Here is a 26,459-nt window from a genome sequence, read left to right as displayed (position 1 = left end):
TGGGAATGTGGTTCGGTGCATTACCTAGGCAGCTAGGTAGGTATGTATTGGCGTGGATTTGATGGCGGCTGCATCCGATGACAAGCTCACCTTGCCGTGTGGCTACCGCGGAGAAAAGATAATATCCGCCGTCTTCTCACTTGGCCTCCCTTCCACAAGGCATGACGTCCGCGCACACAGTTGAGTACGATTGGAGGGGTAGGATGTTCGGATAGATGTGGGATTCCGGCAGACCTTGGCCCAGGCCATGTGATGCCCAGCCTCTCAGAGCTGTCTCGTACCGTATCCCCTTGGGTACCTAGGTAGGGAAGGTAGGGTATGGCCGGTTCCAGAACCGAACCCAGAACCTGATTTTAGCTCGCTCCTGCGAGACATTCATGGCGTGTTTTGGGGGCATCTCGCGTGGCGTGCCTGTCTCCCAGCACACGAAGCGGACAAGGACTATTTGTGATAGACGCCGTCTCCGGCGCTTGTCCTCGACCGTTTCGGGTGGACGTGACAAGAATCCTGGTATCTTGGCTTGACTTCTGTTGGATATTCCCCCCCTTTTTTCGTCCCCGGGTGCCGGGCTGCCATGTGGTCCTTCGTCGTAGATTTCAGCTGTCAGGCCCACAGGGCGCTGATCTAACGAATGTGTTTCGTCTGTGCGATGGCGTGTGGGTGTCCTCCTTGCTTGGCAGAACGACACGTCAAACCGAGCTGGCATGATTTATGAGGGTTGGAGGCCCTCGATTGTTTTTGTAAGGAAGACAAGGCTTCCTCCTTCCCACCGGTCGAGAGACATCTGTGGGGAGCTCAAGGTACAATACGCATTTGAGTACCTTCCTACCCTAGCACCTACTTAGGTAGGGAGGTACCTAGGTACCGTACCTGCCCAGGTAATGGAAGGGAAAGAAGCACCAAGCGATGCTCATTAAGGTAAGGTACCTTACTCAGCGGTGCCTCACACATTCCAGTCACCCGTCACTACCTTAGGTACCCCAGTCGAACGCGCATCTCTTGTCAATTCCACTTTATCACCAAGCTTCATCCCTCGGTGGTCCTCTTGTCGCTATTCTTGAGGTCGAATCTGTCGACTACTGCGATTAGAACCGTTACTCATCATACCCAATACTTGTGAGCGCGATAATAGTACATCCTATCGGACCGAGCGCCCATCTGGGCCATTCGACCTTGAATGCCACTCCCATTGCAATCACCTTCTGATACTGGCTAGGGCACTGCCCCTTGAACACAAATGCCGCGGAAACCCGCCTCCGGGCATCCGTCAAAAGGGACATCAATTAAACCTAAGTATATGCGCTGCATCACGCACGGGTCGCGTGCTCCGTCAAGAAATTCCATAATAGTCGTCGTGGTGACTGGAACACCCCTCAGACTCTGAATTCCATCTCGAGGCGAGGCATTGTACTAAAAGCACTTTTCTGGCCGCAGCTCAAGGCCCATCCTGAAAGAGAACCGGCGATAATCCCACCCACTGCCAAATATATCAGCCAAATTTACTCCACTGGAGGTTACGCGGAAACTCACCTGACTTTGGAGCCGAACAGACGAGGCACGATGCCAAAAACCGGGAGAGGATCGCCAGTGAAGTATCGCAAACGGCCTTACAGCTGCACAAATCCGTCTTCTGCCTAGAAGCTGCCTTCCATCCCGTAGCATTTCTAAGCCAGACCGTACCATCCCAAGATCAACCATCGTCTACCAAAACACAAAGGCGTTGTTTTCCTCTTTATCAGATTCGTAGCCGTGGGTGCCCGAAGGACCGGCCTCTGACTCTCCAGGACGAGGAGCCTCGCGTCGCGGAGCACGAGAGCCGCGCTGGACGGAGCGCTCAGGCGAGGGAGCATAGAGAGTCTTGCCCCAGGAGACGCGGCGGGCTCCCTTGACGGGCGTCGTCTTGGCTTTTGCCTTCCCTTTGATGTCGACCTCGAGTCTGAGTTCAGGTCCAGTGGCCAACTCGCCGGCGCTGCTCTTGGCACCAACGGGGTTGCCTTTGCCTCTGTGATCGGGGTCGGTGTCGGCGAGGAAGGTGCGGAGCGAAATCATGTCGGCGTCGGAAGATCCCGACATGACTGGCATGTCGATGAGCTCCGTGACGTCGCCCACATCACCAAAGCCATCGTCCTCGTCCTCGTCCAGTTCGTCTCCCGTGTTTGCCTGTCGGCCTTTGGTGGCAGGCGAGGGCGGCAGGGCGATCACGGAGGCAGTGCGACGTTTCTTCCGAGAGATGAGAGCGGCGATCTCGGCGCGATGCTGCTTGATGTTTTTGTACAAGAGAACAACCATCAGGGACGTGATGACGAGCGAGATAGTGATCGGACCGATGAGCTTGGTGTTGATGCCGTGAATGACGTACTGGACGTTAGTTGAGTTGCTGTAGCTGTCGATGGGGATGCCGCCAACACTGCCCAAGACGAACAGGATGGCCATGATGTTCGGGATGATATGAGGATACATCTTGTCGTCGTCGACAGTGCGTGTTCAAACTTCTCTTCGGCTTTGTGAGCTTGGATATTGGATCTAGTCGGATGGTCTTGTGATCTCTGTTGCTATCTCATTTCTGTGAGGTTGCTCCTTTCGTGATCTTTGACGAGAGTCAGGTTCGGGGGCTGTCCCTACAAAGAGATTCGGGAAAGCTGCTTGCGAACGTAAGAAGAGGAACGACTGGGCTGGGAGGGCAACTGTAAATTCAGTAGGAAGGCTTTTGGTTTCTGGGGCGTGGGTCCGACGACTCAGCGAATACATATAACGACAAACCAGACGTGATCGTGAAAACCCCTTGGTGTTGAGCGGGCGACCTGCTATGGCCGCAACCCCTCCTCCGCCTTTCGTCGTCCCACTACAAAAAGGATTGGATGCATGCTATCTGGCGAGAGATATCGTTCGAGCCAAGGCACTTTTGTTCCGGCCCTTTCTTCCACTCAGGTATCAGACACGGTAAGGCTTGCCACAAGCATTCAGTCATACGTGTTCACCAGTATTTAGAAGTTCCTCGCACGAGGTCATTTTGCACTCCATCTGATTATCTAACACATTACAATGCCGTGACTGAAGACCCTCATGTCCCATAACCCAACGCCAAGACTAATAGACGACTGTGCGCCTTGGTGACCTTGCCCGTCTTTATACAGCCCGTACTCTTACATCCAAATCATTGACAAAAGGAAAAGGCCAATGAGGGACCCGGTCCTTTGAAAACCATGTTCATACACCAAACCAACATCCGATCCTCATATCCTGGAGCTTGGTCCTCTGCCATAGCCGTTTTTCTGGCTTTTCCAATCCCACTTCGCCTTGCCATCGTACTTCGTGAACTTGTTGCCCAGAGCGTCAGCCACGGTCAATGGTTCTTCTGTGGGAACCAAAATCGGATGAGAGCGATATGGCAGCACATCTCTGGCAGACTTCTTCGGCGCCTTGGTGGCGGCGGGCAGCGTCTTGCGCTGCTCCTTGAGAATTTCCCTGAGCTCATTCTCGTCGCTGGTGATCTGCGCTCTCAGGAACGAGAGATCTTTCGACGCCGGGTCCTCTAGCGTCTCCATAACGGGTACTCTCGGTGTGTAGACGATGTCGTCGAGCTTTGGTGCCAACGCTGGGTCTGGGACGATGGAGGGGTCAAGGCGCGCCTCGTCGCCCTTGGCAAGAAGGGCATTGATGTCGAGGCTCTCTCCGTGCGGGATGGCTGTGGCGTGGCTCGGCGTGATGCAGTCCATGTCAACCTCTTTCCGAAGAACGTGATCAATGTCAATGGCAGAAAAGTACGCGCACGATTGCGGGAGATCGTTGATGCCTACTTGCTGAGCAAACATGGCTCGCGTCCACACGTTGGCAACCTGGAGAGCCATGGCAGCCCGATACTTATCATCGTCCTTGACGAGGTACCGAATCTCGTCGTGCACGGTGATGGCCAGCCGAGCGTCGATGTTGAAGCGGCGGGTAAGGTAGTCCATGCTGACGATGAGCAAGTGCAGGTAGTCAACACCAGACGATTGAATGGCCCAATTGATGCGAGAAGTGAGATATCCACCCTTACTGATGAATCGGCCCATGAGGGCTTCGGTAATACCGGCGCCCAGGACCGGGGTTCGTGGGCGCTCCTGTTCTGCGAATTCTTCCAGCTTGTTGAAGACGAAGGACTCCGTTCCGCCACGCCAGAATGGCCTCTTGTGCAGGACTTTACGGTTCGTCTTGGTGCCTTTGGTATTGACGTAAAGTTTCGAGGCAGTCTCAAGTGTCTCCTTTTCCGACAGGTTTGGGTCAAATTGCCGAAGCAGTTGCGCCGCGAATTTCAGGCCAGCGCCGTAAATTCGACCATAGTTGAAGACCTTTGCGTCGTTTCGCGTGATGCCCAAGATCCCGGCCGTTCGAGAGTGAAGATCCGTACCTGCCGCTTTGGTTCCTTCTAGAGTCATGAAACCAATGGCGTTGCCCCCGTGCAGCTTGAAAGTCGCATCACCAACAAGACTTGCGATCCACAGCTCCTGGGAATCCACATCCGCTCCAACAAAGCTATAACCTGGTGGAGCTTTAACCATTGCCTTCAGCTCGGACCCGACACGGTTCTTTTTGGCATTGCTTGCCGTCAGCCACGTGTTTTCGACAGCTCTCCTTGTGATGGTCCCCATGGGGATGATCTGCGGCAAGATAAATCCTTGCGTGTTCTTGTTCTTAATCCCTCCTTCCATTTCCTCATTGGCCACATCTTCCTCGTAAACCACCATCTGCGACTTGATGCGATCTCTTGCGCTGATCCAGTACGAACAGGAAGCGTTCATTTCCAAAGCTTCCTTGGCGTAGGAGTATTCTGATGACAGAGTACCGTTTTCAAAGTACGACAAGTAGGACTTGGCCATGGGGTTGGCACATCTCGCAGTGGGCCCATCCTTGTGGGGAAGCTTGAAGTACACGCCCTCCGTATCTTGTCGAAGAGCCTCAACCTTCTCATCTGCCATGTCGCACTGGATCATTTGCTTGTTGAGATAATTGCTCGCCTCAGTTCGCGATACACGGAAGGTCCAGCCATACGTGTCGGACCAACAAAGAGGATGTCCGTCCCAGGCTAACCTCAGGAGAAGGGGAGCGATCCGCGTCCTGACAGTTAAGCCGATAGGGGCGTCGTTCTTGGCGAAGAGATCCTTATACCATCGGGGCATTCCTGGCTTCTTCTGCCGTGCAGCAGGTCGTGGCGGATCGTTCTTCTTCTTGCCCTTGACCATCTTGATCTCCTGGCCAGACCAGTCGAGTTGATTAAGCCACGGATCGTTACTCCACGTCTCTGACTGATCCCTGATCGCCACAGCCTTTTCTGCCAATGCCAACAGTCGTTCGAGAACCGCATCGTTGAGTTTATGATATGTTGCTTCGGCGTTGGCTATGTACGCATTCCAGGTCTCGTTGACAGGCAGGATGACTGACGAAAGATGTCGGAGAGCGGCGAAGCTGACGGGGTGAGGGCAAGTTTCAAGGAAATTCGGGAAGACAATCTGGTAGACTCGGTGGGTGATCGCAACATCTGCCGCGCAGTAGTCTAACAATTCGTCCAACTTTGCCAAGACGCCTGTCCGATCGAGGGTGCTGAAATCGTCCCTGATCGCCTTGTCGATCGTTACATCGAGGTGGAACTTGGCGACATCCCTTAGCGAGTTGACGGAACTTCGCTCAACCCAGAGCTCCTCTTCTTCTTGTCGGATGGCACTGTTGCTCAAAAGCTCAGCCAGTTGCGCATCATCGGTTTGCGTTGCGATGCGTTCCCGTAGTTCCCTGTTCTTCTTGTGCTTCATCCAGGTTGGTCGTTGCTGAGAACACATGCCGTTGACAGCCACATGTAAGGACATGGTGTCTAGGAATGCGTTTCTCGTCTGTCGCACTCCGTATTCTTCTAGTATCCTGGCGCGGTCGTATCCGATGTTATGTCCGACGATTACGCGCTCTTTCGAAGGATCGCCAAGTGGGATCAGGTGGCGGTCGTTGGTGGACTCGCCGAGCAACCATGGAGATAGCCAAGCATACCACGCATTCGGACTCGATGCGCATGCCATGACGGCAAACGAACTCTCTTTCCACAGAACTTCGGTATCAAAGCACAACATGGCGTCATCCGGCGCGTCGACGACCTCCGTCCTCCCATCAGGGTAGTATTTCGTCCAGCCACTCCGTCGCACCCATTTCCGCGGCTTGGGTGGCGAGCTGAAGCGAGAGAAATCTTTCGCATAGCTCAGATACGGTTCAGCGGCGTCGAGGCCTAGTTTGTGGAAATGTTCATCCAAAGTGCGCCCCTGAAGACTCGGCAGGTCAAAGGCTATCGGGTCGCTGTTGTCGGTGTTTTTCCCAAGAAGTTCATGCCTTCTCAAATGGTCTTTGGACATTTCGATTAAGTGTTTTGGCGGCGGAGTGTTGCCATCGGGAAAGATCTGACTATAAACATGGGAGCTCAGCTGCTGCACGCCGATCTCGTTGTATCTCGCTTGCGAAGAGACTTTCACTTGGTGTCAATAGTATGCTTTGCACGAGATGACAAATGACTTACTGGATAGACTATGTCCTGGATCAAGAGGGTCGGGCTTGGAGGAGGCAGCAGATTGCCATCGCGCATCGATACGTCGTTGCGGCCGACAGCTCGCATAGTGCTTTGCTAATTGTACATAACTGGCTGGCGAACCCCTTCGAAGGCGGCCATTCGCAAAGTGAAGCATCGTGTTACCGGTCGCTATTCGGCATGATATGGCGAGAGTTGAAAATATTTGTTCAAGGGTGATGGTCGACCATGGCATTGATATTGCAAGCCGTTCGCGGATGTCTGTCGAAAGCGAGATGCCGTCACCACTAGAGCGCGCCCTCGATAGGGGCGTAAAACGTGAACGATGGGACCAAGTGGGGAGTGGGACCCTGAAGGGTCTCGACAAGCTGGTCTGTGCGCAATGCTACATCTGCTCAACCCCACCAATCTCAGGCCCATGCGACCACGTGATCTAGCGCTCAAGGCTCGAGATGACCAAGTCGATGCTCAACACGACGCGCTTAATGAAGATTGCACTTCTCAGCAAAATCGTCACGTGGGTCAGATCGTTCTCTTGCACGAATGAACAGAGGATGTACTTGCAAGTGGTCATGACAAGAAATCTTCACGACCTTTTTTGCATGCGTCTTCTCGGATGCGTCGGTATGGGTGCGCTTGATGTAGAGAAATAATTAATCCATCTGACCAGGGATCACCAACCATGAGTATTCAGGAAATGATGCAGAACGAAGGACAGAGTACTTGATTTACTAGCTGTACTAGGCATCTGCGCTGCAAACGATTTGGCACTCCTGTAGATATTACTCTTTCTAGCTCCCTATACTACCTACTTTGCTACTTTCCTACCAATCTGCGCCGTGCCTAGGTGCCTTGCCTTACCTTCCTTAGGTACATTGACTATGTCTGGTCATGGCACTTCGATACTTGCCTCGCGATTCTCCCAGAAGCAACACCCTTTCTGCTACCGAGTAGCCAACTGCAACTCAGGGCTTCCGATAGGCAGGGCTTTGTCAGAGACCAACCCAAGACCGGCCAATGGAGACACTACCAAGGTGATCCCATCTCCTCATCATGATGTTGGTCTCGGATATGTGGCCGTATGTGTCTTTTTATACTGATGTGCTTCTAGGTCTTTCGCAGATACTTCACGGGTTTGTCAACCACCTTGGTCTCGCGTCGACATGTCGACCGTGCGCCCCCCCAGAACCCCCGATCTGATATTGCGGTCGCTGCCGGAGGAGTTGATCGTTGAAGTCATGTCGCAGCTACCTGCACCCGGGTTTCATCTTGCTAGCCTCAGTTGCAGGACTCTTCGGCGCATCAGCCAGACGGCGCGTTTCGATCCGTTGTATACGCTGAAGCAAAGCGGGGGATGTGAGGCTCGACCAAATCAGACACAAAGAAAGAAACCCAACATGACGCCTAATGAAGAGGCTCAACTATCAAGTCATTTACGGCCGCTCTTATACTGCGTCGATTGCATAGCGGCCCGCAACCGTTTCAGCTTCGCCAGGCGCCTGCACGCGCTACACGAAAAAGGATACTGCAGCAGATGCAATGAGACGCACCCGGCTATATTTTTCTCGGCAAGACAGCGACAAGTCCCGCAATGGAAGCGGATATGCATTGGATGGGAAGGTTGCTTGGTCTTTTGCTCTCACAAGCTCTCACTGGCTTGGGAAGATATCGATACGGTGGTGACAAACGCCGAGAAGGCCGACTATCATAAGACGCCCAAGGGCAGGAACGGCATCCGCGGCCGTTGGCATCACAGCTACACGTATGCTGAGCGAGGCTGTCGGGCCTGCAGCTACCCAAACGGTGGGTCGTATGTGGAGGGTAAAGACTACAGACATGCTGCTCGAGCCACTATCGCCTTTCGTGTCCAAGAAAAAACTCCCCAGATATGTTTCAGTTGGAAACAGACTGTTCAGGTTGCTGCTCTCTCATCCGCCAAAGAATTACAGCGTCTTCACCAGGACCCACCTACCGGGGATACGGCAAGGATCCAGGCTTTTGGAGCAGTCCTTGTGGCCGAAGGCAGGTCAAACATGGCAATTTGCCCACATCAGACCTTAGGTGGATGGAATGGCGACGGCCAGTGCAGCGTCTGTTCCTGGAGATTGTACATGGCCGGCTCGGAGCCATGCGGCGAAGTCAATGTCGTCCGCAGGCTCCGGGTAGATAGTCCATGTGATTACGGTTGGATTGCGTCGCTTGATCCTGCATCGTAGGGCATGCAAGAAGATCAGGTGACCCGCAATATTCTCTGGTGTCCGAATGAGAGCCGATGTGCTACAGCGAGGGGCTGGCAATTGTTCCGAAAGTCCACCAGGCGAAGAACTTCACTGTTTCATGGGACTTGGGGCGGGCCTCGCGGGTAGCCCCCCTAAGTTTGCAGAATTCAAAGCGGTGGACAACCACTGCGGACGTGGTGCAGAAGCTGCTTGAAGGAAGAGGAGAGCCTTTGCTGTGGCCATATCGAGGCGGTTGAGCTTTTGAATTGCGACGACAAATTCTGCTGAGCCTTTCTAGACGCTGGCTGGTAGGGCTGAAAGGGGGTGAAAGCACCTTTGGGGATGTATCTTGAGCGCTTTGAGGAGGAGGCTGGCGAGGAGGAGGGCTATGTCAATTCCGCACCTTACGGACTCCCAATTCGCTTTCGGGAGAAGCGAGCAAGAGATTGAAAGGATTAGCATCTCAACTTGAATTCTTGTGTTGTGTCCAGGCAAGATCCACGACCACGTCTTTCCAATTGTTTGGCAGGAGACGCCTTACGTCACACGAAATCCCCACAAAGCAACATGCCGCCCCCGAAGACTGCAGGCACTCTTAGCGCACCCATGGTCTGAGCGTCCCGCTGTAGGCTACCTCGAGGGGCGATCGTTAACTTTCGCTACCTTCAACATCACCACGCCAATATCGCCCCTCCTGTCGGCTACGAGTCCTGCGCTAGCTGACAACAACGTGATTCAGACCATACCAGCTCGCCTTTGCCTGGCTCAGCAATCCCTCTTCTTCTGCACTTCCGCCAGGCCAGATACACAGCCACAGTCAGCGCAACGTCGCAACCACCAACCGAAACCCCTCCACAGGCCTCACCTCCAATCATGCCGCCGACCACAAGAAAGCGCGGCGCCCCGTCGTCAGAAGCTCCAGAAGCAACACCTGCGCCGGCTACCAAACGTCGCCGAGCATCCCAGGCATCCTCCACCAAGAGCCGTACAGACACACCTGCCAGACCACGCAACGTCCGCGCGACTATTATTGACGACGACGACGACGATGACGACCTCTTCGGCGAGAAGTCCGGCCCAGCAGCTGCCCCAGAAGACGACGATATTATCGATCTCGCCACCTCAGACGGGATACCTGCGGCGGCGGCGCGACCGCCAAAGGAAGACAGGAGGGTGAAGATTGGTGCCTTTCAATGTGCGATCTGCATGGACGACTGCACCGATTTGACAGTCACGCACTGCGGTACGAACTATAGCTGAATCTTGAAACTGACGCCTGCTCATACATCAGCAGGCCACCTGTTTTGTGCCGAGTGCCTACACTCTGCGCTCCACATCGAAGCGACACGGAACAAATGTCCCATCTGCCGTACAAAGATCGATAACAAGGATCGAAATGCATATAGCACCAAGACAAAGGGCTTTTGGCCGCTGGAGCTGAAACTCATGACAGCTGCGGATCTCAAGGGAAAGGGCAAGCAGAGGTAGCGCATCCTTGGACGAAGGCACTGGGACGTGAACCGCAAGGTCTAGGAGATGGCTGATGTGGAAGCTCTCGGTCTACGTCTTGCAATCGGACTGGGACAGGACATTGGGATTCTTCAGCAGCATCGACCGTTTTGAGATCATGGGCCGGAATACGGGACAAGTACAGTTTACGAGTGGTGAAGGACTACCGGGGAGGGAGGCTGGCGTTTGATAATACCCCATCAATAGTGTTTTCGGCTTCGGCCAGATCGGAGGGCAATGATGCATAGACCGGCGTGTCTAGGTACTTGCTGCAATCATATTCATATCCAACCGTAGACCCACCTACAAACTGCATGCTGCGACGTGGCATGCGTGGTATGCTCCTTACGATGCGACAAAATCATTCATCCGTTGGTCACAAGCTTTCGAGAGGTGCTCAAACACTGATGCTTCCTCCACCACATTGCCTCTTTACCGCCGACCTAGTTGTCTCTGCACTAAGGCTTGGAGCCGCATCTACCTAGTTATACACCATCCCTTAACGCCTGCTTCAATGCTGCCGGACCACATCGGCTATTTGGTCTACATCTGCTCCCCCGCAAGTGAACGAATCCTGCATGGGATCGTCATCTGGACGAACGCATTTTCTCCTCTCATTGACCTGCAGTCTTACGGTGCTTCAGTGAAACAGCGAAGGTCCAGTGTCTCTCCGCGTTTCGGGCATTGTCTGGTTGTCATGCTGTATCTTGGTAAGCTCATGTCAAGACACACCCGGACCGTTAGGGCCACTTACCTCCAAGAAACCAGTCGCGGCAATCAGCACCACGAAACCTTCGGCCAACTCCTCGATCCACGCCTCCAGAGGGCTGTCGCCACCCTCTGCAGCACCAATGCCAGCGCTCCTTTTCAAAGTGTGCGTGACAAGCATGCGATGGTCTGTCAAGAACTTCTGCCCTTGACCAACGTAGCTAGCTCCCCGACAGACAATCGCTGCCCCGATGATGTGTGTAGCCTTGGCAAGGAGCTCATAGTGCTTCTCCAGTGCGCGGGGCTTGGCTCTGTCGCTCTGCAGCTCAGGGTCCGCAGCAAAGAGTCCAGACAATTCGAGCGCTCTGAGCAGGTTCGCGTGCAAGACATACTTGGCACCGATCCGTGTCTGTGCCAATTGCAGGAGCAGGGCTAACTTGGTCGATAGGTAAGTTTCCTGCGCCTTGTCCTCGGTCTTGATGATATGGGTCCATTCCTCGTGAACATTGCGAAGCGAATCAATGACGATGCCGATAAAGTTGAGCCTATTGAGTGTCTCAATGACGTGGGGGCTATCTTCTGCGCGGCTGAAGTTGACCAGCGCATTCAGAAGGATCATGGCAGCTGTCTGGCTGTCCGGCTCGCTGCCGTAGGCATCATCACAGATGATGCTGATTAGCCTCTCGCCATACATTTGGATTGTGCGCATCGTCTTTGGTCGCTCGGCCACGAGCATGCCTTCATCCACCATTCCGGTCAGGTATCGATAGCAGATACTATAGTAGATGGCCCGGATATCGGAGGTGCCGGCCCATTTGCCAATGGCCTGCAGCGAAATCTGGAATAGTTGGTAGAGCTTGTCGCTGACCAGGCTGCCGATGTTCTGGCTTTCTTTGTCGACTGTCGAAGCCTTCGTAGTAAGGTCAAGCTTGAAAAGCAAAACCTTTCCCAGCTTCGCCAGCTCCGCGGCCTCGGCCGGCCTATCGCATGCATATAGCTCCAGGCCGGGCAAAATGGCTTGCAAGGTTTGCAACAGGAACGACGTCCGAGCACTGCCCTTGAAATCGTTGGACTCTACCATGACGAGAAGTAGGCTTGTCCACGTCTTTAGGACCCTCAAGCTCTGGGATGCGATCTGCTTCTGCCGATTGGACGACACAAGATGCTCGACTATTGAAGCTTCCTCCTGCTCAATGACGGCAAAGTCCTGAGCTGTGAGCAAGACGCCCTCGCCGCGCCTCTCACTCCGCTTGAGCTGCAGAATATCCTTGATGCGCTCAATGTTGGCAACGGTGTTGTCATCAGCATCCTGTTCAAAGCATGTGCTCAAATCCAAGCCCTTATAAAATTGCACGGCGGGCTCTGAGTTGTCCCACATGCCGTCAGGCAGCAGGAAGTCGTACAAGTCATACACCGTTGGGATTGTGATGATTTCGTTTTCGTCACCCTGAAGTCTACCATTCAAGGCTTCAAAAATACGACGTTTCGCAGACGGAAGTCGACTTTGTGAAATACTGCAAAGCTCCATGGCGATATACTCCAGGGTCATGCTGCGTAGGGCTAGGAAATCGACGAGGGTAGTAGCACCATCAGTCAGCGGGAAGTGAGGCTGGTTAATGTCTTCGCCTTCCCAAGCCAGAGCGGGTTGTATGACAACATCCCGCAGAAGCAAGTGGAACAGGACGTCGTTCTCTCGCAGTTCATCGATGACGAAGGATGCTGACAAGGAAGAGTTCCAGAGAATGCGCAAAATTCGCATGCATTTGAACTTCAGCGTGATGAGCCAGGATCGCATGCCCTGGTTGTCCCCAGAGGGTGTCTCCAGCAACAGTCTCAAAACGGCGTGGAAGAGTGAAGTCCGCTCCGAAAAGGTGCCATTCGCGTCGACGGTCAGAGTTTCGACGCCGCATTGGAAGCCAAGCAATAGGTGAGCGATGGTAGGTTGGTTCGGCATCGCAGCCAGACAACTGTAAAGGAAGTCCAGAATGTAAACCTTAGTCACATAGTTCGGTGACTCAGCCTCCCTGCCCAGATCAAACGATGTCTTTAGCTCGGAAGCCAGTGAGCGTGATATCGCCTCATCATCGCCGTTGGCCTCCATCGCAATGATGGCTCTGTTTCTCTGTGTTTGCCGTCCGGATGTAAGTGTCCATGCCGATGTGATTTTGGGGGCGCTCGACATTCTCTCAAGTAGCTTCAAACAAGCCAGTGTAACATCAGGGTGGCCGATGCCGCAGTAGCTGCCGAGGTCTACGACAAGGTTAAGATGGCTAGCCAGCCCATCCTCAAAGGACGCGAACGCTGCATTGGACACAGTCTGCCTTCGATGGCTTGATTTGGACTTGATGACTGGTCGCACAAGTTCGACATAGGTCGACTGGAGATCGAGCACTTTCGAGATAACCTCAACGGAGCGCAATATGCTTGTGATGATGGGTGATTCTGGAGAAGCATTCCCGACCTCAGTCGCATCTTGGTGAATGATCTTGAAAAGAGCGTTGACGGTGTTGTCGTTAAACATCCACTCCATCACGCGTGCAAAAGGATGTAGTCGAACATAGGTCGCAAGATCGGTAGTGGCAATCGCCGCATCGAGTTGTATGTTCGTCTGGTTGGCCAGTATGATGAGGTCCTCATTGAATGTTGCCAAGCAAACAAATGCGAATTCGAGGCAGCTGAGCCTCAACAGTCGCGCCTGATAGACGTCGTTGGCATCAATAATCTTGGGTGAAGACAAGGTTGCGAGAACCAGGTCCACGTATATCTCGATTCCGGGCATGCGGAATGCTGAGCCCAGCGTCTCGGGAAAAGGTAGTGAGTCGTTCAGGGAACTGCTTTCTTCTGACGGCGTCACCAGTGACGTCAAAAATTGGATAAAGGCGATGCCCTCTTCTGGCGTAGAGACCAGTTCATCACCGATCTTTTGCTGAACGTCCTCGGGAGGGTTAAGAGGAGGTCGGTGATGCCCAGGAGGGAAAACAACATAACCGCCGCCCATCCAGCTCTCGAGACAAGTCCACATGATGTGACCTTCCTCTTGAGACTTGTGCGTTAGGAGACCACGCAAAGCAGTGAAGACGCTGGCTCGGATGTGGGGAAGAATAGGACTGCTTGCGAGCTGATAGCAGACCTCGACAAGGTTGTAGTTGGGCTCCTTAAGTAAAAATTGTCTGGCCGTTTCACTCTCTGATGTCAGCTTGGTGATCAGCCCTAGGTAGGCCTGCAGCATCATTTCCGACTCTGGTTCTGCTTCAGCTTGCACTGTGGTCGGCCTACCAGATCGATAGAGCGTGGCCTGAGATGTTGGTGGCGTATCTCGAGTCTTGTTGGCGAAGAATGTGAGTTCCCTGAAGATTTGATGCCACGTCAAGGACTGTGACCTTCTCATCTTTCCAGATGCATGATGTCCCTCATCCAACAAAAAGTCGTGGGCAGCAGTAGCACAGGTGTCATTCCCGGAGACTGCCTGCAGCATGTTGCAGAAGGCTGTAACCAAAGGTGTGGAAGCTCGTCGCGACGCCCAATGCATAAAGCCCGCCAAGTTGCTATCAGGGTCGAGCCAGAAGTTGGTAGCTGCGTCAGATCGGTCCTCGTATGACATGGCAATAATAAGCAGGAAGCGTTCGAGATCGGTGTCTTGTTCGTGTGCTTGACTGAGCTGCCGCTGTTCGTCCTCTTCACTGCGAAGCTTTCGCAGAACGTCAGGGAGGTTGGAAATGAAAGCATCAACGAACACCTCTAACTGAGCGGTGAGGCAGGCCTTGAAGAAGCTGGAGAATGGTACAGTTTCGAATACCAATGATGGTGTCTTGCGGGCTAGCCACTTGAGCAACGCCGCTCTGGACGGGTCCTGCTGCTCTGCACTGTTGACATCCGCTAGAATGGAGAGCATGAAGTCAAAAGCTCCGTCCCTCAGAGCATCGAAGAACGTCTTTGATCGTTCTCGATCCTCTGCTCGGTATCAGCAAATTGACCTCGACGTTGTGGATATATTCACGTTCACATACCTGCATCAAGGTCGACGCCTTGCAATCCACCGAGGAGCCCGTCATCCAGGTACCATCCGCTGTACTCGGCAACCCACCAAGCCTTGACAGCTGCTTGCAAGTTTACCAGAGGCCAGGAACTGTCGTCATTGGGGCGGCAGATAACGTTATGAAGCTCCCGCGCGACTGTGAGGTCCCCAATACCTTCTGTTGAGCCAAAAGTTGTGATATAAGCACCGAGAGCAGGAAACAAGTGCACTGTCATATACCATGTAAGTAGAGCTTCTCGTCGGACGGGAAACCTCGCGCTTACCAGTGAGGACATCGTATTTGTCGGCCTTCTTGAGCTGATCAAGGAACCCACGGAAGTCAGCAGTCTCCGCTTCCTTCTTTTCCACGGCACGGCATAGAACAACAGCCAGAAGTTCGTGCTGCTGGACAAGACTCGCCCGGGAGAACTCGAGCGTTTCCAGTCCCTCGGGCTTTTCCCTGTTCTGCCCGTTCATCAAGACTGCTGCCGCAGTCATTTTGTCCGCGATCCTTGCGAGCCAAGAGCGTACATCTTGCATGGCGGACATGCACCTAGGCAAGAGCTTCTTCCGGTTGACATCCTTGAGAACGTTGTCCGCCAAATATGCCTGGATCACGTTGACCACCTCGGGGTCTGCCTCATCGTCGTCGAGATCATCCACCTCAAACATCAACCGCAAACTGTCCAGAACGTATTTCCGTTGTTGGTGGAACCTGATGATGGCGCATTCGAGCAGTGGTCGTCCCAGAGTTGCGGTGTCTTCTTCGGCTTCGAGAACATATCGAGCGGCTTCGATCTCGTTGACTTCGGCTTCGTCTGCCAGATTCAGAGCTATCTGCTGAAATTCTTCGTTGACGGAGTATTCCTCCTCATCAATGACGATCTTGCCTGCAATGGCGGCGCGTTAGTCGGAAATTCAGCCTCGCAAGTTCTTGGCTGCGAGAGCTCTACTGACCTGACTTGACCTGAGAGCGACTCTTCTCGTCTCTCGCAGGCCGCTGCCATAATCTGGAGAGCTCGCGCTTGAAAAGCTCCTGCACAAGTGAATTGTCCCAGGACTCTGTGTTTTCCGGACGTCCTTCGCGTATTGCGACGAGGTCGCGATGGAAAGACTGCAGCGCGACCAGGGTAGTGATCTCGGCCATGCTGGGCGGAAGGGCGCTATGGCGTTGTCGAAGACGGCGCAGGCTGCATCAGCTGTTTTGGCGTGGCCCTGGAGTAGGAGGGCTTGCAGCACCTGCTGTTGCTGTCGTGGCTGTCGATTGTGTTGGTTCGCGGGTTCCGCCTGGAGATTTGTTGGAATTTTTGGCGCGCGACGAGTCGCAGGTGTCGAAGCTACTAGCACGCTGGAGCTGTAGCGGGCAGCAGTGGGTTGAAATCCAGCCGCCGTTGCTGCGGCGGGCGTGGTAGGAGATCGGCTAGTTTCAGAATAGCAGGCGGTAAGCATTTCTGCCAGTTATGTTGACCTGGATCACCTACCACCGTACAACGTTGCTTCAAGGACGACATGGCTCGCCCGTAATTTGGAAAACAGAGCCTTCTGACTCTCGCCACGGTCCGAGAGCCAATTTGCGCTGCTTTTTGTGAGTATGCGAACAGTTATTTTAACAAGTGGCATCCCAGGTATAGCAACGATCTTGAGCACTGGCATATTAGGAGCCTCAGCCAGGAGCAGGTGGTGAACGATGAATTACGGGGCCATTGGAATCTGGAAAGCACTGTTCCAAACGAACATCGTAGGTATTTAGGCCATGTATGTTGCAAGATTCTAACAACTCGTGTATTTGTTGCACTCCTCATCACCAAAATGTTTGTCGCCTTGACTTTGGTTGCCTGACTTGAAGGATGGAAAGTACAAATGCACTTGACCATCTTCGGCTAGCGCTATGATGAGTGGGATCCACCATAGCTGCCTGGTGGAACTTCAGTCGCCTCAAGCTCTACACCCCAAAAGTGCCTGGTCAAGGACATCTCACAGCCTCGCAACAGCTTGGACGCGTCTCATCGGCGACCACATATCATGAGGACATGGCGCCCGCTCCATCGCGAGGGGATGTCACCCTTAATGACGCGCTCGGTAAGCAAATTTGAACAATTTCGGGCCGGAACGCGGTGTCTACAAATGCTGATCTCATCAGATGCCATCACTGGAGGCACGCTAAAGGTCAGGGGCACTGGCTTGGACGACTTAATCTTTCTCCTTGATGAGAAGAAAGCCAAGACAGCCAACCTGTAAGTTCGCCAATCTTGTTTCTCACGAAACATGCCTGTTCCCGAGTAGCCGCTGCATTCGGGTTGCTGAACAACCTTAGATCCATTCTGGCAGATAAGCACTATCATCGCATCTTCGAGGCTCTTTTCAGATGTGCCATTACAGAAAAGCAGAGCTACTATAGCGGGAAGAAAACCACAGCAGCGTCTGCCGCCACACGGCTGTCCAAGTGCGCTGAGGCTCTCCGCCTAGCTTTGAATCATGGGGCCTCCAAATTGAAACGCAAGACGGTACTTGCAGTCATCGACCACATCACACAGACGCTGCCGGGGCCAGATAACAACTCCCATGAGATGGTGGAACCGCTTCTGCAAAACTACGTCAAGGCTATCGTTGCGCTTCTATCTCACCAGGCTAATGTCGAACACCTTGCCACGTTTGAGGGAAATGGTGAGGGCTGGTTGGATTGCATCGACTTCTGCCTTGACTCGATGACAACCTACCTCGATGGTAACGAACACGACACAGGCGCAAGCGCCCGCGCGTCCCCCGCACCAGGAACGTTCTCAACGCTGCGGTCTACTCTTACTAGCACAGCGAGTCAAAAACAGCCGGCACAATTTCATCGCAGTACACTACAGGACTTGCTGCACTGCCTATACCTCCTTCTCACGCCGCCGAACGCGCCTATTGCTAGGAGGTCCAATCCAATATCAAAGACCCTTGTACAAGTCTTGAGCTTGAGACACCTCGGCCTGAGCCGGATCACCCATCTTGCCTTCTCTTCTCTCAACGTCATCCTAACAAGCACTCAATCTAACGACCTTGTCCGAACCAAAGCTTTGGCCGCAGACGTCGCGCCGCTCATCAGCCACTGGTGGCAAGGTCGAACGGTTTCGAAGGACGAGATGCTCAACTCTGTGCGGGATGAGATGTTAAAGACCATATTTGCCATACATCTGCATCTGGAACGACTGCTGCAGGATGGGGAAGACTTGTCAATTCAAGGTGACGTGGAAGATCTCTTCGACACTTTGTGGTTGGAGTACACGAGGCGCAACGAACAGTCGCAGCTGCACATCGATGACATTAGCTTCACAATAACAACCCCTGACGATTTCTTCCGTCTCCGCTCATTCGGTCTCCGCCCACACAATCAAGACGGCGAGCGCAAGTGGGCGACGCTCCAAGTCTTAGCATTCCTTGAGAAAGCTTTGTATATAGCTCAAGCTCCTCGGCAATCACAACATGAAATTGGAACAGAAGAACTTGAGCAGCCCCGCAAAAAGAAACGTCGAGTCGACGCAGCAAATGACCGCCTTCAGGGCAGGCTGAAGTCTCCCAGTACTGGGGTGCGACGAGCTACGTTGCAACTGATACCTTTTCTTCTTGACCTTGACTTCATTTCTGCCCAGGAAGTCCTGAATCTTCATACTGAGATGCTTAGCTTTCTAGGCGAGACTGGGGGCACAGCATCGTGGGCCATGTTGGCATACAGTTGTGTTGCTGAAGGTCTCGGAAAGGGTCACGAAGATAGTGCTTCGACTTGGCGTCCGGTTTGGCAACTCAGCGCAAGAGCTGTCAGTCTTCCAGCCACATGTCGCGCTGCTTGTCATTTGATGCGATCTATCCTGGTACTCGAGATGCTCACGTATCACAGCGTCTCAGACGAGATCACAAGCATTGTCACAACCGCCGACGTGAATGGGCCTGCGATTCTGGTTGATTCCTCTATGGCGTTGATGCTGCAACTTATACTCCTCCGTGGCGTCAAGTTGCCAAACCAGAATCAATCAACCTCGCATCACGTCATCCGGTGGGTTTTCCTGCGCTGGAAACCAGGTTAGTCCCGCCTTCCAAGCTACTGTTGGAAGTACAATTTCTTACAAATTCAGCTGATATGGCATTTGCCTCGCTGCACTCTGCACACGTACACCCGGCAGAACTCGCCAACTTGTTCCGGGCTTGTTGTGGAACTGAAATGCTCCCTATTCAATCACGGCCTGTGTCGGGAAGCACAATCTCTCAGGCATGGAGCGCATATCAGCAGACTGCCCCTGTCACAAGCTTTCTACTCTTACTATCCAGCACCGCCTCAACAGCTAAAGATCATTACCGAGCCTCTCAAGACAATAGCATAGTCCTTGCGCATGATTCGACCAATGTACACGCAACCCAGAGGCTGATCCTCGAACTGCTGTTCCCCAAAATCGAAGAACTGCAAGAGCTCTGTCGATCATGGGGCAAGAGAGAAGGCGGCTCACAAATGTCACTCGAGAAGTTACAGAGTTTATTTTCTGCTTGTGTCGTCGGTACACTGTTGATTCCACAGCTCGAGCAACTCAACTCCCGACAGTCCAGAGATATTGAGGCTGCAACCTTCACACTTCTAGACTCAACTTTGGACGCCGTTCTCAGCGCTCCCGAGAATCAAGCCTTCTTCGAGCTTCTTCTTGGAGAAACGTCCCTCCATATACCTGCACTCACGACGACAGAGCTTGGCAAATTTGCCTTACACTGCCCTTACCTCTTGCGTCTTCTCTCTCGCTGTGCCGTAACACTTCGTCAGCGATCAGCCAGAGAACCGTCAGGTCGAAATGTTGATTTTATGGACCTCGACGATGAGTTCGACTCGCAAGAAAGCGGAACAAGCAACTCCGTCAAGATACCCGATGTCCCTCGTCGCAGCGAAGCCCTACAATGGAACAGTGAAGCCTTCTATCTTTCGACTGCTTTGCGACTTTACTTCCTCGAGGCTATCGATCAAGATAGAGAAAAGATCGGGTTTGTTCCAGAGCCTTTCTTTCAGCAACTGTCCAGTCTCTCCAGACAAGATTTTTTGTTGTCCACGGCTGTCACATCTGAAATATTCAACTCAGACTTCACTATCAAGCCTGACGAAGCGCTTGTGATCGTTGAGAAGCTTGGTGAGATGATTGGAGAGACGGAGTACACATGCTGTGAGACGGTACACTCCATGAGCCTTAGCATCATCAAAGGACTTTTACGCGTCTGGTCAGACAGCAAACACGACGTGGCTACTTTTGTCGGCGACCTCTATCACTATTTCGTCAAGGCATCCCTCCCGAAAAATAGTCTTTCACCTCGGTCCCAGATCGCACTCGCTGAGCTTCTATTCTGCTTGCTACGCGAGGATCCTCAGTATGGCAGCAGTCTTGGACTTTCCTCTTGCCGCACTACCCTCCTTTCAATTCTTCAACAGGGAAGCATGACCGTCAAGTATTTCATAGCCATGCGCTTGCCGGAGATATTCGCCCTATATGTGCTCAAGGCGCATGATGAAGTGTTTCTGGATGTCTTAGAGAGCTTGCCTACAGATCCCGGACAGATCGAAGGGATCGGATTTCGAATCCTGGTTCTGTCGGAACTTGCTTGTCGGTGGCCAACGCTCCTCCGTAGATGCACATATCACATCTTCGAGACTCCAGGCAAGATCAAACAGTCCAGCCAGTACGCCACTCGATGTCTAGCTAAGGTCTCAACCGCCCTACAGCTGGAATCACCCAAAGAGCTCTTCAAGATTTTCAGTCCTCAGCTGTTCTACACTTGGCTCGACGGTGATGAACTTGAAGAGATGCCGTTTGAAATTTTCGGATTCACGAGTCTTGAGGACATGCTCGAGAGGGCGCAATCTGAGGCTGCTGCACTAATGTTGATGCGAGGTCAGGAAGAAAGCACTGCCAGGCTTGCCCAGAGACTTTTGATTACCCCAGCTACGATGATCAAGCAAGGGTTCTCGAAGATCGCAGCCTATGCAATGGCTCACGATACCAGCGCAGGCAACTCGATTACAACGGCGGAAAGCCGTATCCGCAAGACCTTGGGTAAGGAACCATATCTTGACGCGATTTACGCCAATTTCGTCGACATCATCGCAGTCTTTTTCGACGTGTTCGACCAAGAAGACCCGATGGACAAGTATTTCGGAAAAGACGAAAACTTTGCCTACGCCGCGATTGCCATGTCGGAGATGAAGAGTTTCTCCCATTCGGATGTTACTCTTCCTGCAAACCAGCAGCCAATGTTCAAAGGGAAGCATCTGCTCAGACAACTTTTTCATCTCTGTAATCGGACGGAGTACGAGTTGCAAAGCATATGGACTCCGGCTTTGGTGGTATGCGTAGCCCGAAGGTTGTTCAACACCGTTCACCCAGCGCTGGGGTCGTTGCATGCTTGTTCGGTGTTGCGCAAAGTTCGCGTTCTCATTTGCCTGGCTGGTCCCACTGCGCTCGACGTGTATGCCCTCGAGATGCTCCTACACTCTATCCGGCCCTTTATCGTCGACTCCGAATGTGCAGATGACGCGTTAGGAGTCACACAATACCTCATCAGTAAGGGAGCTGAGCATCTCGAGCAATCACCCTCCTTCCTCGCAGGATATGCTCTCTCGACTCTCGCATCTCTGCGTGTCTTCCTCGAATCAAGCCAGTCAAGCACCACACAAGAAAGCCAGTTCAAAGCCACCATGAGCAAGGCTCAACGTTTCCATGCTTGGTTTTCCAACTTTCTTGCACAATACGATTCTCCATCTTTCAAAAGTCAAGACCAAAAGGACTCCTTCAAGTCAATTACACAATCCGCCTCGAATATCCGAACGTCTGGCAATGCGGAGAGCGGCACTCACGAAAGCACACTTCTTCTGGAAATCCTGAAAGATGATGATCGTGAGCAGAAACTCCTGAACGAGGCTGCCCGAGATCTTGCCCTTGGTCTGCTCTGTGGGGACTTCGTCATTCCGCCATCTGCAAGATACGATGTCATTAGCGATGACGAAAAAGCTCTCCACCACGGCGGCCTAGTTTTGAAGAGCTGTAAAACCCAGGCTCTCAGCAACGAATACCTAGCATGGGCTGGACGTGTCGTCGGCAGAGCTTTCGCTGCCTCTGGAGAGATTGAGCCAGAACTGCTCCGCGAATCGCAGCTGTCGAGCAGCCTCAAGCTAGCTCCTGGAGCTAATGGCTCAGAGCGAGGGCTTTTTACTCTGTTACAGCAGCTCACAGTGAGCAAAGAATCATTCACCGCAGGGCTGGCAGAGTCTGCTTTGAGGGCTGTGGTTTCGGAAGCTGCAGCAGAGGAGGATGAGCTTTTGACCACCGCTGCCCAGAAGACACTGCCCGAGCCCTTGTATCTTGCCTCAACCTGGCAACCTTATCGAACGCCGCCATCAGACACTGCTTCGCAACTAGTGCAACAAAATGACTTTTCTTTCACTATGGAAGACATAGAGGACGCAGGTTGGATCCGAAAATTGGTCACGTATCTGGTCCAGGCTGTCCCCGAGTTCATCATTTTGAGCGAACTATTGCCTATTTTGACACACGTCAAAGGCTTCGCTGAGAAGGCCCTCCCTTTTATCCTCCACTTAGCCCTCTGTGGCCAAATGGAAAAGCAGCAAAGTGCCAGAAAACACCTTTCTGACGCCTTGAAGGAATGGCTCTCAGTCTCCAGCGAGTCATCTCATCACAATCAGAAGCACCTACTCAACGCTCTGCTCTATCTCCGAACACAACCATTGCCAAATGAGTCTTCCATTGCGGACCGCGCCGGTTGGCTAGATGTTGACTTCTCTTCCGCCGCTGGTGCCGCATCAAGGTGCGGGATGCACAAAACTGCTCTCCTATTCTTTGAGGTAGCAGCTTCCCAAGTCACCCGAGCATCACGCAGGTCATCCGCTCTCAGGGAGTCCCATACACCCAGTGTGTTACTCAGTATCTTTGAAAACATTGATGATCCCGACGCTTACTACGGCTTGCCGCAGACATCCAGTCTATCGAACGTGATGGCGCGTTTGGAATACGAAAATGACGGGTTCAAGAGCCTAGCCTTCCGCGGAGCCCAGTTCGATAGCCACATCCAGTCCAAAAGTCCAGCCTCGCAGAACGATGGCCTGTCAATGGTCAAGGCTCTGAGTACACTGGGCTTATCAGGTCTCTCGCATGCTCTTTTGCAAACCCAAAGTCTCGTCGAAAACACCAACGCGCTCGAAAGCACCTTTGGCACCGCCAGAAGGCTGGAAATCTGGAATCTGCCAGCACCAAATTCGAGTGAGAACCATGCGGTCTCCGTCTACAAGGCATTTCAAAGCATCCACCAAGCCAATGACTCTTCGGCAATACGGCAGGCGATTTACGATGGTTTTGGACGAACAATGGCCAGTTTGACCAGTCGCGGCCTGAATGCTGCCAACTTGAGGCATCATCTTGGGGCTCTTGCTGTATTGACCGAACTCGATGACGTTGTCAATGTCGCAGACTTTGGAGAGCTTGAGGCTCTACTTGACCGTTTCGAAAACCATGGCGAATGGATGAAGCGAGGGAGGTATGTATCATGGAATTGTTTGATTGAAGAGCACCCACTGACCGCATCAGGTATGACGATGTCAGTCAGCTCCTGTCGTCGCGTGGTACCACGTTGAGCTTGCTGAGCCAACAGCCCAAATTGCGAGCGGCAGCCAATCTTTCTACAAGCCAAGCACGACAAATCGAAGTCCGCTGCAAGCTCACATCATCTGGCATCTACCGTTTCCATCGCGCTACGCAGGAATCACTCAACATATCAACATCTTTAACGAATTTGATAGTGCCGAGCGAAGATTTGGGACTCAGTTTTGATGCAGCCGCCAAGATAGAGTCAGCCAACTCACTCTGGGATCACGGCGAAATGGTCTCGTCGATCAGGATGCTGCAAAGCATCGACAACGACTCTGTATTCAAGAAACAGAGTATCCCGGTCAGTCGTTCTGATCTGCTGTCCAAAATAGGCTACCAAATTTCGGTAGCCAAATTGGAGAAGCCACATGACATCCAGAAGAAGTATCTTGAGCCTGCCTTGAAGGAGTTGAAGGGACGCACCGACGGCAAGGATGCGGGCAAGGTCTTTCACCAATTCGCCATGTTTTGTGATGAACAACTGCAAAACTCCGATGGGCTTGATGATTTGGCAAGATTACAGAATCTGAGGAAGGGCAAAAGCGACGAAGTTGCACAGTTGCGGTCTTTGATTTCCAGTGAAAAGAATTCGCAGACGAAATCCAGATACTCATCCCACCTCACCAGAGCGCAACAGTGGTTGCATCTCGACGAGCAGGAGCTTCGCAGGGTAGAGCAGACGAGGAGCGAATTCGTGCGCCTGAGTCTAGAGAACTATCTCCTCTCTCTCATCGCATCCGACGAACACAACAACGATGCACTGCGCTTCACGGCCCTGTGGCTTGAAAGATCGGACGACGATTCCACCAACGACGCCGTTCGGAGACACCTCGACAAGGTTCCCACACGAAAATTTGCAACCCTCATGAACCAGCTATGCTCTCGTCTACAGGACCAGTCAAACGTGTTTCAGAGGCTTTTGATCAACCTTGTCTATAACATATGTATAGATCACCCATACCACAGCATGTATCAGGTCTGGTCTGGCGTCAAGGTTAAAGCAAATAGCAAAGACGAGGTGGCAGTACTGCGACATAAGGCAACGAACAAAGTCAAAGATCAACTAGAGAAACACCCTACGCAGGGCGCAATCTGGCATGCCATTGACAGAACAAACGGGCACTATCACCGACTGGCGGTTGACCGCGACAACCCAAAGTACAAAGCAGGGCACAAGATCAACCTCAAGGAGACGACTTCGGGCAACTACCTCGTGGCTGCTCTGAATAAGTACCAAATCCCGCCACCGACGATGCAGCTCGAACTGTCCGCGGACAAGGACTACTCCAAGGTCCCAATCATTGCGAAGCTCGAGCCGCAGATGTCGATTGCGTCGGGGGTAAGCGCTCCAAAGATCATCACCGCAGTTGGCACGGATGGCGTGCGATACAAGCAATTGGTCAAGGGAGGCAACGACGACCTCCGCCAAGATGCCATCATGGAGCAGGTGTTTGCTGCCGTATCATCTTTGCTCAAGCTGCATCGCGAGACCCAGCGGCGCAATTTGGGCATTCGCACATACAAGGTCTTGCCTCTGACCTCGGCTTCAGGCCTCATCGAGTTCGTCCCGAATACCATCCCGCTTCATGAATTCCTCATGCCTGCCCATGAGCGGTATTATCCAAAAGACCTCAAGGGAAGTCAATGCAGAAAGGAGATTTCTGCGGTGCAAGGCAAATCTGTGGATGCGAGGGTCAGTGCCTACCGCAAAGTCAAGGAACGTTTTCATCCTGTCATGAAGTACTTCTTTATGGAATACTTTGTAGACCCCGATGAGTGGTTCGTCAAGCGAACTGCCTACACGCGAACCACCGCCGCGATCTCGATGCTGGGACACATTCTTGGCCTAGGCGACCGGCACGGGCACAACATTCTGCTGGACAACAAGACAGGCGAGGTGGTTCACATTGATCTGGGTGTTGCGTTTGAGATGGGTCGCGTGCTGCCGGTGCCCGAGTTGGTACCGTTCAGACTGACGAGGGACATTGAAGATGGTATGGGCGTCACCAAAGAGGGTGTCTTTCAGCGTTGTTGCGAGTTCACGCTCGATGCGCTAAGGGAGGAGACGTACAGTATCATGACCATCCTTGATGTTCTGCGGTACGATCCTCTGTACTCCTGGTCTATATCACCGGTACGTTTGGCGAAGTTGCAGGGTGGCAGCGGGGACGGGGACGACGACGTGGCTGGAAGGGGAAAGACGAGGGTGAATGAGCCGTCGGAGGCAGACAGGGCGCTGGAAGTGGTGCGCAAGAAGCTTTCAAAGACATTAAGTGTCACGGCTACGGTCAACGATCTGATTAACCAGGCCACGGATGAGCGGAATCTGGCTGTACTATACTCGGGTTGGGCGGCCTATGCATAGACGATACACACATGCGATTGACTTATCAAGCGAACTCTGACAGTTCGTTCCAATTCACTTCCCATATCCAAGGTAAGCGTTATGAGGAAAATGACTTCCTGTATCTACCGGCCGAGGCCATTTGTCGGGTGACAGCTAAGAAGGCCATCGAATGATTATGTCAGCACACCTTATCTACCGAGGAACCGCGATAGGAAGCGCGTAAAGTGGATGATGTCGTCGTTGCGGGCAGCTCTCGCCTCAATCCACCCCGTTGCTGCCCGTCTCCTCTCCGTGTCTTAACTCCGTGAAGCAAACCCACCTCAACTGCTCCCATTTTCTCCAGCGTGTTTCTCGACAAAGATAATTGACGAACTTCCACGACACCAGCTTGGCGAGCCACTTCATTAGCCCCTTTCCAAAGACGCCGTTCACCGCATTGCCGCACGAACAGGACGACGCT

At 52.9% G+C, this 26,459-nt stretch overlaps 7 protein-coding genes across 7 annotated transcripts; 3 read left to right on the top strand and 4 right to left on the bottom strand.

Moving 5' to 3' along the window:
- Positions 1–1,021: 1,021 nt before the first annotated feature.
- On the bottom strand, positions 1,022–1,661 carry VDAG_05902 (uncharacterized protein). The gene has a single exon (XM_009655299.1). It carries the CDS (start codon positions 1,278–1,280, stop codon positions 1,095–1,097), a length of 186 nt encoding a protein of 61 aa, XP_009653594.1. The 5' UTR covers positions 1,281–1,661; the 3' UTR covers positions 1,022–1,094.
- A 40-nt stretch (positions 1,662–1,701) lies between these two features.
- VDAG_05901 (uncharacterized protein) lies at positions 1,702–2,433 on the bottom strand (the record flags this gene model as incomplete). The annotated part of the gene is made up of 1 exon (XM_009655298.1): positions 1,702–2,433. One exon carries the CDS (start codon positions 2,431–2,433, stop codon positions 1,702–1,704), a length of 732 nt encoding a protein of 243 aa, XP_009653593.1.
- An 800-nt stretch (positions 2,434–3,233) lies between these two features.
- Positions 3,234–6,797, bottom strand: VDAG_05900 (DNA polymerase gamma; the record flags this gene model as incomplete). Its single annotated transcript, XM_009655297.1, has 2 exons — positions 6,530–6,797; positions 3,234–6,478 (listed from the first exon to the last, which is right to left on the bottom strand). The coding sequence occupies exon 2, from the start codon at positions 6,366–6,368 to the stop codon at positions 3,234–3,236; it is 3,135 nt and encodes a 1,044-aa protein (XP_009653592.1). The 5' UTR covers positions 6,369–6,478; positions 6,530–6,797.
- Positions 6,798–7,701: 904 nt separating this feature from the next.
- VDAG_05899 (uncharacterized protein) lies at positions 7,702–8,754 on the top strand (the record flags this gene model as incomplete). The annotated part of the gene is made up of 1 exon (XM_009655296.1): positions 7,702–8,754. One exon carries the CDS (start codon positions 7,702–7,704, stop codon positions 8,752–8,754), a length of 1,053 nt encoding a protein of 350 aa, XP_009653591.1.
- An 876-nt stretch (positions 8,755–9,630) lies between these two features.
- VDAG_05898 (uncharacterized protein) lies at positions 9,631–10,245 on the top strand (the record flags this gene model as incomplete). The annotated part of the gene is made up of 2 exons (XM_009655295.1): positions 9,631–10,000; positions 10,049–10,245. 2 exons carry the CDS (start codon positions 9,631–9,633, stop codon positions 10,243–10,245), a joined length of 567 nt encoding a protein of 188 aa, XP_009653590.1.
- A 661-nt stretch (positions 10,246–10,906) lies between these two features.
- Positions 10,907–16,136, bottom strand: VDAG_05897 (uncharacterized protein; the record flags this gene model as incomplete). Its single annotated transcript, XM_009655294.1, has 5 exons — positions 10,907–10,966; positions 11,021–14,925; positions 14,982–15,218; positions 15,274–15,879; positions 15,947–16,136. The coding sequence occupies 5 exons, from the start codon at positions 16,134–16,136 to the stop codon at positions 10,907–10,909; spliced, it is 4,998 nt and encodes a 1,665-aa protein (XP_009653589.1).
- Positions 16,137–16,997: 861 nt separating this feature from the next.
- Positions 16,998–26,017, top strand: VDAG_05896 (uncharacterized protein; the record flags this gene model as incomplete). The annotated part of the gene is made up of 5 exons (XM_009655293.1): positions 16,998–17,068; positions 17,130–17,223; positions 17,304–19,045; positions 19,099–23,542; positions 23,593–26,017. Exons 1-5 carry the CDS (start codon positions 17,020–17,022, stop codon positions 26,015–26,017), a joined length of 8,754 nt encoding a protein of 2,917 aa, XP_009653588.1. The 5' UTR covers positions 16,998–17,019.
- Between the last annotated feature and the right edge of the window lie 442 nt (positions 26,018–26,459).

Source organism: Verticillium dahliae, genomic scaffold (assembly GCF_000150675.1).
Source record: "Verticillium dahliae VdLs.17 supercont1.11 genomic scaffold, whole genome shotgun sequence".
Classification (NCBI taxonomy): Eukaryota; Fungi; Ascomycota; class Sordariomycetes; order Glomerellales; family Plectosphaerellaceae; genus Verticillium; species Verticillium dahliae.
Note: the sequence above shows the minus strand (reverse complement) of the source record. Positions and strands in the feature narration are given on the sequence as shown.

Excerpts from the sequence above, each read along its gene's own strand:
- VDAG_05902 (XM_009655299.1), bottom strand. The coding sequence starts at position 1,280 with ATGTCCCTTTTGACGGATGCCCGGAGGCGGGTTTCCGCGGCATTTGTG.